We start from the raw sequence: 12,926 nt of genomic DNA on the forward strand, positions 1-12,926 counted from the left end.
AAAATGTTAAATGTTACTCCTTAATACTATAATTATTTTTCTCCCTACAGATGGAACTCCCAAAATTATTTCTGCTTTTAGTGAGAAAGTGGTGAGTCCAGGAGAACCTGTTTCCCTTATGTGCAATGTGAAAGGGACCCCACTGCCCACAATTACATGGACTCTAGATGATGACCCAATACTTAAGGGTGGCAGTCATCGTGTCAGCCAGATTATCACTTCTGAGGGCAATGTGGTCAGCTACCTGAATATTTCTAATACTCAGGTTCGGGATGGTGGAGTCTATCGCTGCACTGCCAACAACTCTGCAGGAGTCGTCCTTTACCAGGCTCGAATAAACGTAAGAGGTGCTTGTCAAATCAGCTCCTCAAAACACACACACACACACACACACACACACACACACACACACACACACAAACACAGACGCACATGCTCATGTATTTTTCACACACCCATTCCCATGCACACACATGCAAACACACACACACACACACACACACATATACACACCTTGTTTTAATAGGAGTGGAGGGAAAGACTTCTGTATGCAATAAACTAAGTCTGGAAATATGAATTGAATGGACTTTTGCTCTTTTCAATTCTTCTTTCTTTCCTACTCAGGAACTACATTTAATATGATCATTTTAGAAATAACATTTTTATTTCTTTTGTCAGAGTTTTCCTCTTAATCCTAGCCTTTTAATCTTTTCTTTCCAACTTTTAAATTTCTGCTCTCTATGTTTCTTGTTTTCTTCCTCATCTTTGGTTGCCTACTTTCATAGTGATTCTTCATTTACATGGCAAATATAACTTACATCTGTAGCCTATACATCTACACAATACTTTATATACAGTGTTAAATAATTTATAACTTATAGGTATTTTTCATATATGACTTGATTGTTCAGTATAGCACAGTTTTACTCTATTGGTTAAATTAGTTTTCCTTTAATTTATAATTTTTTAAAATGACATTTTAACATAAACAATTGGGAATAACATAATTGATGTTACTTTAATTATTTTGTAAATGTTAGAGCCTAGGATTCACAACAGTGTCCCTAATAGAGAATGCTGAAAACTAAGGTTAAAAGATTATTACAGTAAAGTCTAGAGACTGAATTTAATTATATTTATAAGCCAAGGAAAAAATATTTGTTTTTCCTCATCATGTGTACCCTTAAATTATTTTGAAGAGTTTCTTTATGTTTCTCTAGGGCCTGCAAGCATTCGGCCAATGAAAAACATCACTGCAATTGCAGGATGGGATACATACATTCACTGCCGTGTGATTGGTTATCCATACTATTCCATCAAATGGTATAAGAATTCCAACCTGCTTCCTTTTAACCACCGTCAAGTGGCTTTTGAGAACAATGGGACTTTGAAACTCTCAGATGTGCAAAAAGAAGTTGATGAGGGTGAATATACTTGCAATGTGCTGGTTCAACCTCAACTCTCCACAAGCCAGAGTGTGCATGTAACTGTGAAAGGTAATAAAAATATTGAATTATACAAACAAAGCTTTACTTCTACCCATATAAAGATGACTGAATACGTAAGCATTTATAATAGAATACTACATAAAAATTCCACACTATTAAAAGATGATAGTTTCAAAGTCCAAGGCTAACAAAATGACAGTGTTCTCTGCAACTTTCTTCTTATTTTAAATATAGCTGCATCTACACAAAGGTTATTCTTCATAATGTTAGTTGGGCTTATTCTTCAGAATGGTTGTTGTCTTTGAATATCATTTTCATTTAACAAAAACAACCCTCACAAAACAGTTTGTTTTAATTGTTGATCAGGTCCTTTAAAAACATTTCATTCTTTCTGAATAATGATTGATTTAATCTCTTTGGTAAAACTAACTCAGAATACATAAAGGTAAAGATAAGTAAAATGTCAGTGCAGAATTCTTGAATTTATAGACTCTGAAATTCACTAGCATTTCATTTAACAAAAACAACTCCTACAGAATGAGTTGTTTTATTGTTGAGCAGGTCCTTTAAAAACATATTATTGTCTCTAAAAGATGATTGATTTAATCTCCAGTTTTAGAAAAAACTCAGAATGCCAAAAAGATAAAGATAAGTATAGAGACAGTACAGATAGTTATTCTTGGATTTGTAGACACTTTAATTCACTAACTTGTAAAGAAAATATGTTTTCATCCTAGATTCCTAGATTGAGAGCTAGTTCCTTCCCCTCCCCTCATAAGGTATTTTAAAGACTATCTAATCAACTCCCATATTTTACAGATGAGGAAATGAGACTTTGGGAGTTAGTGATATGTTCAATCTTAACAAAAGTAGAAAGTAACAGGACTTGAATTTGAACATAGGAACTTTGATTCCCAAACCAGTGACCTTGGAATACTTTACAATTCAAAGACACCCCCAATGTTACACTAGTTAGTATAGAACTATGATTAGCCAAGTTTGGGGGATTCTACTTCTGAACATAGTATAAAATTATCCATTCTTAAATTATGGAAGTAATTAATTAGAATTACTACTTTAGTTACTTTACTATTCAAGGGATATACTTGGTAAAATAGTACTAAACTGACAATGTTTTACTAAGCTAATGTGGTGCCAATATTGCTTTTGTCTGATGGCTAATCCAGAGAAATTAGGGAAAAATCATTAGAAAGCTGGCCACTAGGTTATAACTTCTTTCATGGCAATTCTAGAAACACAACTGCCATGGTATATGGAAGGTTTGTGACTCAAGTCATTTATAAAGAAGTCTAAGAGAAAACTAAAGAAGAAAAATTCCAAAGTGTGTTGTATGAGGCAGGGAGGTGTGAGGAAGTTGTCATCAAAAGACAACAGAATATACCAGATTACAGTCAATCAATTTGATTAGGTATGTAAGGAATCTACATTCTAGTAAGAAGTTGATAATGACAAATAAATAGGAAAACAATAAACAATATTGAGATTCAAAGAGGAAGAACTCACATCTACCCAGGGAGAATCAGAAATCTTATTTAGGAGATAACATTTGATCAAGACTTTAAAGTACTTGTAGAATTTGGGCAGGTAGAAATGGGCAGGAGAAAGGCATTTCATATGTAAGGAATAGTGTCGATAAAATTAGAAATGGAAAAGAATATGAAATGTGTTCATAGAGAAATGAGAATTCCAGAGTTCCTGAAATACTGAACAGTTAAGGGAGAGTAATATATCATAACAGAAAAGGATAGAATGTGACCAGATAGTCTACAACATTAAAGTAATTCTACAGCATTTGGATCTAGTTGGCAGATATACTTGTCAATTAAAATAACATATATGAAAGTGATATAGTAAGATAAGTTGGTAAAGAAGTAAAATGTTTGTATTAAAAAGGTTTCAAAAGTAAACATGAGAATAACATCAAAATATATTTGCAGGAAAGATTTATCTGGCAGAAGAGTAACAAATGAATTTGACTAAAGAAGTACCAGAACTAATTCTTCCTTGACTAGGATAGAAGGAAAAGGAATAGAAAGAGAAGTCTTTTGAAATATATTTTAGATATAGAATTAACATGTTCTCTTATATTGAGATATACTTTTATAATAGTTTAAGAAGTTTAATATGAAAAAGTTGGCCCTAATTAATGTTTACAAGCAAAATTTGTTTTATATAGGTCTATCCTAGCCTTTAGAATATAATCTAATGCCTGAGGTTTTGTTTTTCTTTAGTTGACTTGATTAGTTTCAACAGTCCACCTTCAGAGATTGGTAAATATAAATAATAATAATGCTGCTATTCTTACTTATGAGACTACTACCTAGTTTTTTTATCTTGTAGAATTCAATGCATAAGATAAGATTGGTTTTTTTTCTTGGTTACTCATACTGATATATTTAAGTATTCAAGAAAAATGAAGCATTAGCTTAGGATTGTGAGTGCTAATAGACAAGTATTAATTATATAAAAGTTATTCATCAAATATTTGAACATGAAATTTGATACACATTTGACTTTAGTATCAATAGTTTCCTCTTATTTTGTTTATAAAATTATGAATTGTTTTCTTAATAGAGTGAAAAAAGATGGTACTTTATTGGAGACTCTAGAAAGGAAAATAGGATAGGTGAACAAGTAATAACTTTTGAGATATGAAGGATGGGAATGAAGAAGATCATAAAGGAAACAGTGTGCTACAATAGGAAAAGCACTGCCATTGAATTCAGATTTATTAAAGACAAATCCTGCCTATGCCATTTAACTATTTGTACCATCTTGGGCAAAACATTTATCCTCACTGGGTTTCAGTTTGTTCATCTGTAAAATTAGGAAATTATATCAGATGGTCTTTGTGGTTCTTTCCAGTTCTAGATTTATGATACTATATATGACTTTAATTTTCTTAGTAAAAATGGAAGTGAGGATTTCTGTTGAAAGAAAAGATGATAGAGGAAATTACATAAGTGTAAGGATAGGACTTTTAAAATAGTAGCTGAAAGAAATATCATAGATTCCCAAGTATTCCCATCAACCTTTGATAAAATTGAGTGCTGATTTCACATTTTGGAAAATAATTTGAAACTATGATTCAAAAATTTTTCAACTATGCATACCCTTTGACTCAGTCAAGACACAATTACTCCCAAAAGAGATCCAATACTCCCAAAGAAATCCAATAAAAAAGAAAGGGAGCCATATAAAATATTTATTTCAAATATTTTTCTTATGGTAAAGAATTGGAAGCTAAGAATGTGCCCATCAGTTTGGAAAAGGCTAAAATACCTATGTCTATCTATCATCTATCTTTCTATCTATGTAAATATATACACGTATACAAATCTATGTGTATGTATGTATATGAATATGCATGCACATATATACATATCTAGTATATGATGAAATACTGTAAGAAATGAGGAAGATGATTTCAGAAAATCTGAATAGACATAGGTATGAACAGATACAGAGTGAAGTGAGCAGAACCAAAATAATAAATAAATAAACAAACAAATTAATAAAAAATAGATAAAATAACAGAAGTTTTGTTAAAATAGACAACACTGATACACTGATACACTGATTAATACACTGATACACTGATTAATACAATACACTGATGAAACATGCTACCCTGAACCCAAGAGATATGTAATTGACTCAATATACACATTGAGACATATATCTTTGGACATGACCAATTTGGGAATTTTATTACTTTAGTAAGCATTCATTAAAGTGTTTTTCTTTTCTTGCACTCTCTCAATGAGAAGGGGACAGATTAGCTCCACTAATAAGATATTAAAATGTTGTCTTCTCTCTGCCCCTCAAATGTATATTGTGTCCATTTACATCACTACCAGTTTGCTGGAAGTTATTTTAATGTGTTTCATATTATTAATGATTTGCAATAATTTTAATTTGATAGTTGATAGTCTACAATACCTTTGGAGAACTTTTTGTTTAGATCCTTTTATCACTTATTGAAGAATAAAATTTTATTGATTTATGTTATACCAAATTTTTCCTGGAAATTAGCAGATATTTTGAGAAAATATTTTCCTTTCTAATCCTAATTTTTTTATCTTGTTTCTGCAAATATCTTCAATTTCAGAAAATCAAAATTGTCTTTTTTAATTTCTTTATTCCATTGTTGGGCAAATTCTCATAGTAGTCATTTTGTCAGCAGTTTTTAAAAATTATAAAATAAATCATTAAAATATATAGAAGAAAATGCAGAGATCAGAAAGAAGTTTCAAGGAAATATGAGAATGGGTATGAATTTAGCATATTTAATTGATTAAATGTTTTAATAACATATACATTTTATCCAAACTTTTGATATTAGAGCTCTGTAGTTTAATATGTTGCTATTTTTTCTGTTCTACTTTATATATGGAAATACTCATTTTGGGGTGTTTGTTAGGTACAAATAAAAAGTAAAATTAATTTTGAAAATATATCTTCTCCTTGTTATAGGACAGTAGGTGGGACAGTGAATAGTATGGTGGTTTTAGAGTCAGGAAAAGCTGAATTCAAATATGACCCTGGAACTTAATTAACTATGTGACCCTGGCAACTCAAAATCTCCATTTACTTCACTTACCCAAGTATATACTAAGAGTAATAATAAATAAATAAAGATAATAAGAATATCTCCACTTAGGGTTGTCTTGAAAATCAAATGAGATATTTTAAAAGTACTTAGCAAAATGCTTGGCACTTAATAAATACATAATAAATTCTTATTTCCTTTCTTTCCATGGCTGTGGGAAATATTTTATATTACACTCTATTAAAAATACTTTTGCATTTCTCACTAACAGAGTAATATGTCATTGAAAGATGTTGCTCTAAACTGCTTTTTTATTGGTGGGTGGGTGAGTATTCAAAATGTTTTCCAGTTTCTCAGCAATTGATTTTTATTTAAAGTCTTTTAGCTAGTAATTAATTTTCTTGAGGTTGTGGAATACTGAACCATTGAACTCAATTATTTCTGGTGTTTACTAATTTAGTCATTTCTACAGTTTTTTGATAGAATTGTGTTGCTAACTTTTGGGTTTTATTTCACGTCAATATTTTCCTGTGTCAGGGCAGCACCAGCCCTGGAGTCAGGAGAATCTGAGATCAAATCCGGCCTAAGCAATTTATGTTTGAGAGTTATCATACAATATATAATTGACTTTTCTACTTCAAATTTTCCCTTTTTTTATTTGTTCAACTGATATAGGTTTATATATTTCAATTTTCATCTTTCAATAATAGCAAATAATTTGATTATTATCACTTTATAATACAGTTAAAATTAAAGTTCTATATTCTCTGCTTTGTTCCTATACTTTTGCAATTATTTTTCTTGATATTATATATCTTTTTGTTACTGTGGGTAAGTTTTATTGTTATTTGGTCAAATGCTACATAGTATTCTTTGAAAGGTAGCTTGCTATATAATTACAAAATTTTATTGAGTTTATTAGTGCTTTCATTTTTATATCCAGCATCATCCAGCCATGAGTATTGAGCATTTTTCAAATTATTTATTTGTTCATTTTCTTTAAGGAATATTTCATTGTAGAATCAAAAAATATATATTTCATATTTTTGTAGTTTGATCCCTATATCTTTTGAAAAAGATTTCCATTTCAATTGTAACCTCTTAGATTTCATTGTTTTTTATAGAATTGCTATTAATTTTTCAGTTTTATTTTAATCTGTAATTTTGCTAAAACTATTAATTTCCTCAATTCATTTGCTCATTCCACAAGATTTTCTAAGCAAAATAATCTACAACTAAGGATTCTTTTATCTCCACTTTGTCTTTCATTAAACCTTTAATTTTTTTGTCTTATTGATATTGCTAACATTTCTGAAATGATTTTAGGCAAAAAAATAGGGCATTTAATTAGAAAATCTTATCATGTATCCTCATTGCTATGATTCTTGCTTTTGGTGATAGAAAGATTTTTCAATGACATTTTTAAAAAATCCTCCTTTCTCTATATTTATTTGATAGAATTTTTTTAGTTAAAATAAGTTGTTTTGTTTTTAATTCAAATTTATGTTTAGGCCAAAATTTTGCCCCTCTTTCCCACCCATTAAGAAGAAAAGAAAAATAAAATCTATTCAAATATTTATAGCCATGTCAAAAGGGAGAGAGAGAGAGAGAGAGAGAGAGAGAGAGAGAGAGAGAGAGAGAGGAGACAGACAGATAGACAAAGAGACAGAGACAGAGAGAGACAGAGAGGAGTTTGGTTTGAAAGGGAGGGAGGAAGGGAAATGAAGATAAAAATATGCTTCACTGTCTGGCTCCTTCAGGTTTTTAACTGGGGATTGTTAGGGTGTGGTTGGTCATTGTGTTGATCAGAGTTCCTAAAAATTTCTGAAAGTAGATTATCATTACAGAACTGTTGTAGCTATATAAATTATTCTCCTAGTTCTGTTACTTTACTTTGAATCAATTCATACTAACTAATCTTTTTTTCTGAAACAATTTCTTTAATATTTCTTATGGTATCATAATATTCCACCACAAAAATATACCATAACTTTTTTAGCCATTCTCCAGCTAATGGTCATCCTCTCACTTTGCAGTTCACCACACACACACACACACACACACACACACACACACACACACACACACACAAACACACACAGACACACACAGACACACACAGACACAAAGAGGCACCCCTATACAACTGCTATAAATATTTTTGTACTTATGTCTACATTTTGTATATATGTGTCCTTTCCCTTTTTCTTTTTTCTCTTTAGGGTGCAGCTAGTCATGTATCTCTGGATCAAGGGTATATACAGTTCAATATCTTGCTCTGCATAGTTCTAAATTGCTTTCCAGAATAGTTGGATTAGATCACAGCTCCACCAAGAGTATATTAGTGAAGCAGTTGTCCTATATTTGTCATTTTCCTTTTTAGTTAACTAGTCAATCTGATAGAGTGAGACTGTACCTCAGAGATGTATTAATTTGTATTTCTCTTATTAGTGATTTATAGCTTTTTAAATATGTCTAATGATAGCTTTCTATTTTTGTATCTAATGAAATACTATATTTTTGTATCTAATACCATATTTTTGTAACTAATGAAATGCCATAGTTCCCCATGTATAATTAAATACCATATTTTTGTATCTAATTTTTGTATGTAATACCATATTTTTTGTATCTAATGAAATACCATGTTTCCCCATGTATAAGATACATCCCTTTTTGAAGAATTTGGGGTCTAAAAATTGGGAACATTATATAAGTGTTTGTAGTTTTTTTAATTGCATTTCCCACTTCATACTTGCTTTGCACTCATTGTTTTGCATTTGTTACCAGTATATTAGGTTATATTTTGCCACATTCTACCCAGAAATGGCTCAGTAAAGATTTTTGTATAGTACTGAATTCAAGGTAAAAGTGATCCATCTTGAAAAAGTGAATAGAAGTTCTGTGGCTGAATGTAAGTTTGATCCTCCAACTGGAAAGAAGAAACCTTACTGAAAATTCCCCAGCAGAAGAAGGCCATGAGAGGCAAGTCAGGCAAATGGCCTGATATAGAGAGGAAATTGAAGAGATGGATTAAAGAACAAAGGGCAATTGGAATTCCTGCATCAACAAAGATGGTTTAGCATGAGGCAAAAAGAATTGCTGATGAACAAGAAGTTACTGATTTCAAAGGACACAATTGGTATTTCAGTTTCATGAAACAGAATGGAATAAGCATGTGTCCATGCACAAGACTTCCCCAGGGAATACTTGTGGGTCAACCTCAGAACACAGCACAGACAGGAGAGCAGTCAGAGCTTCTAATAAGAAAATGATTCATCATCAAACACAGATGAGGACATGCTAATGGATGGGAGTTTTGACAGTGATTAAGAGTTGTATTAATAGTATGATGAGTAAAACTTAAGTTCAATAACTTCATGTAATACTTTTTTTTTTCAAATTTTGGGCCCCAAAATTAAGGTGCATCTTGTACATGGGGAAACATGGTAGGTAGTTATATGGTTTTAGATATTTTTGTCCTTACTATGATTCATTGTGTTGATCATTTTCATAAAACTCAACCATTTTTACATCCCTGGCATGAATCAAATTTGGTCATAATATATTGGGGGGGTTAAAAGTTGTATTATGATATTTTAAAATTTTATTTTTAATGATAATATTGGTCTATAGTTCTATTTTTTCTTATTTTCTCTGGTTAGGGGATTATATAGGGTATTGTTGTCACTTGGTTGTCCCTCTTTATTATTTTATCTTTTAATCAAATTTTCTTTAACTGTAAACAATACAGATTTGATAGAATTGCCTTTATTAATTGGTCTTTTCATAACTGTACTTTCTTTTGTTTCTCTTAGGACTTTAAAAATGTCAAATCTTCTGCTCTATTCTGATTTTTTAATTGGAAATATTTACTTTTTATGAAATACCATGTTCTTCTAATTACCTTATGTGATAAATTATTTTGAGTTTCATCTGGAGCCTACTGACTTTTCTAATGTCTTAATTAATTATGTTTTTTGACCTCTCATGTCTTAGGAATAAACCTTGGTTTTGTGAAATGGAATTCCTTCATAGGTAAAGACTTTTCTTCCAAGTGCTTCTGAGAAGGCTCAACATTTGTTATTTTAAGAATGGAAATTCTGAAATTTAGCTACTGCATGCATTGGAGTTTTATGTACAAAGATATTGTTTTGGTGATGATCTGATAATTTGATTAATCAATACTTTATATTTAAGTATTCTGAGCTAATTACTTATATTTGCTTTCTGAATAATGGTATATAAAAATTCTAGGAAGATGCTATGATATACTTTTAATTTTGAATATTCTGTCTTCATGATTTTTCTGTTTGACTTGTATGAAATCAAACTATGAGTGTGAGTTTTTAATGTGTTTAAATTAAGAACATATGTTTAAATGAAACATTTTTATGTTTAATACAGGCATCTGTTGCTTCCCTTTATCCACTTTAATTTCATTATTTTTGTATTCCAAATATGTCATTTTTAGTAGCCTATACTACTTCAGAGAGAATCTTCATATGTTCTTAAGTTTTATATAATTTACATTTTCCAATATGCTCTTTCCCTACTCTGTTCTGAGAAACCTCTTTCATGATATAGAGTAAATTGGAACAATTAAGCAAAAAGATTCATTTCAACTAATTCTAAAATTTCATGTAATATTCCATACATGTATTCCATTCAACCTCCCCTCATTCTCTGCAAAGAGGAAATATAAATGCATTTTCATCTTTCTGCTTTGGGTACAAGATTGATCATTATAATTTCATAATTTTCAGTAATAATTTTATTTGTTTCATTGTTTTTCTTTCCATTTACATTTGCAGTAATACATATGAAATTTCCTATAATGAAATGCAGTCAGTATATTCATTATTTTTAGTGTAATAATATTCCATTACATACATGGATCATGATTTTGGGGCATTTATTTTGGCTTCTTTGCTAATATGAAAATTGCGATTATAAATATTTCAGTGTTAATGGGATCTTTTCTTTATTTCTTTCATTTGTTTATTCTTTCTTATCACCTACTACTTTATATGCCTTTCAGTGAAAAGGTCAAGGGATACCTTTGTGTGATATTAGAGATTTGATATTTTATCAATTGGTCAATGAACATTTATTTAATTTATTATGTGCCCGAACACTAAGAATGCAAGGAAAAGCAAAAGACATCTTTCAAAGAATTTCATTTGAGGATGATTGGATGGATTCAGCCCTACCCTCCACTCCCACCAAGTATATTAGTGTATCTCTCCATATCTTTTCCAAAATTAACTGCCATTTTTCATGTTTTTCCTTTTTACTCAGTATATTGATTTGCATTTCTCATATTAGTGAATTGGAGTAGTCTTCCATAAAATCATTAATTATTTGTTATTCTTTTGAAAACTGTTCATATTTTATGAACACTTGTCTACTGGGTAATGTCTTTTGACCTTATTTAGCTGTAAGTTATCTGTATGACTTGGATAGTAATCCCTTAACATATATTATATGCAAAAATATTTTTTCTAGTTGATTACTTCCATTATCATACATACCTTGGCCTTTTTCCATAATCTGAGCTTTTCTATTTCATGAAATTTAAATTTTTTTATCTTTTATAATCATGTCAATTCTTTGTTTGAATGAGAATTTCTCCCTAGTCATAGCTGTGAAACCCATGTGATATAATTCTTTCCCAATTTTAAGAATACATCTCCAATGTTATTTCCTGAGACTTTAACTTTGTGGGCTGTACCTATCTTCTTATTTTGTGAATTCAGGTTTAATAGACTTGACACATACTTCTTGCTGAATTGCTAGATTAGAGAGGTCCATTGAAAACAAGTATTCTGTCATTTTGCCAATCACATTAGAGTCATTTTTCCCTAAAATGTTCTAAGGTCCTGGGTAGAGTTAGATACATTGCTGGAGTTCAAGAGAGATTGTATCACCTATTCTCCATAGAAGTTAAGTCTGTGTGTTGTTTCTTTTTTGGGGGGGAGTGGCACTAAATTTTTTTTTACATATAATTTATTTTCACATCATTATAATAGTATTGTTGTAAAAATAAACATAATCCTCCCCCCACAAAGATAGTGAAACCTCAAGAAAATAAAATGAGAGAAAAAAGTATACTTCAGCCTATGTTCAGATACCATTGGCTCTGTCTTTCAAATAAATTGCATTGTTTATCATAAGTCCATCAGAGAAGTTCCTTCAATATTTTTTCCCTCTGTTGTTCTCATTAACTGTATTTCACTACATTCTGTTCCTACCCACTCCCATTTATTCTATTCTCTATCTCTCCTTTCATCTGTCCCTACTCCAAAGTGTATTGTATCTAATTACCCTCTCCCACAATCTTCCCTCTCTTCTATTACCTGTACCCCATCTCCCCTCCCACTCTCCCTTTTCTCTTTCCTCTCCTTTTTCCTCTAGGGTAAGACAGATTTCTATTCCCTATTGAATGTGTATGTTATTTCCTCTCTGAGCCACTTATGATGAAAATGAAGGACCACTCATTCCCCCCCTCCCACCTTCCCCTCTTCCACTCCATTGCAAAAATTTATTCTTGCCTCTTTTACATGAAATATCTTAGTCCATTCTAATTCTCTTTTCCCTTTCTCCCAGTACATTCTTTTTTCACATTTTGACTCCATTTTTATAATATATTATACTTTCATATTCCTGTGCCTTGTCTACATATAATTCTTCTAATTGCTCTAATAAATAAGAAGGTTTATATCAGTTATCAATAACATCTTCCCATGCAGGAATACAAGCAGTTCAGCTTCATTAAATCCCTTATAATTTGCCCTTCCCATCCACTCTCTCTAGGCTTCACCTGAGGCTAGCATTTGAAGATCAAACTTTCTGTTCAGCTCTGGTCATTTCAACAGAAAAGTTTGAAATTCCCCTATTTCACT

At 30.9% G+C, this 12,926-nt stretch overlaps 1 protein-coding gene across 1 annotated transcript in view; it reads left to right on the plus strand.

Moving 5' to 3' along the window:
* The window catches only part of DSCAM (DS cell adhesion molecule), a 712,116-nt gene that overhangs the window by 248,016 nt on the left and 451,174 nt on the right, over window positions 1–12,926 (plus strand). Inside the window, exons 7-8 of the mRNA XM_074213849.1 lie at window positions 51–347; window positions 1,221–1,496. Of these exons, the coding sequence (XP_074069950.1) occupies window positions 51–347; window positions 1,221–1,496 (573 nt within the window). The remainder of the gene's footprint in view (window positions 1–50; window positions 348–1,220; window positions 1,497–12,926) is intronic.

Source organism: Macrotis lagotis, chromosome 1 (assembly GCF_037893015.1).
Source record: "Macrotis lagotis isolate mMagLag1 chromosome 1, bilby.v1.9.chrom.fasta, whole genome shotgun sequence".
Classification (NCBI taxonomy): Eukaryota; Metazoa; Chordata; class Mammalia; order Peramelemorphia; family Peramelidae; genus Macrotis; species Macrotis lagotis.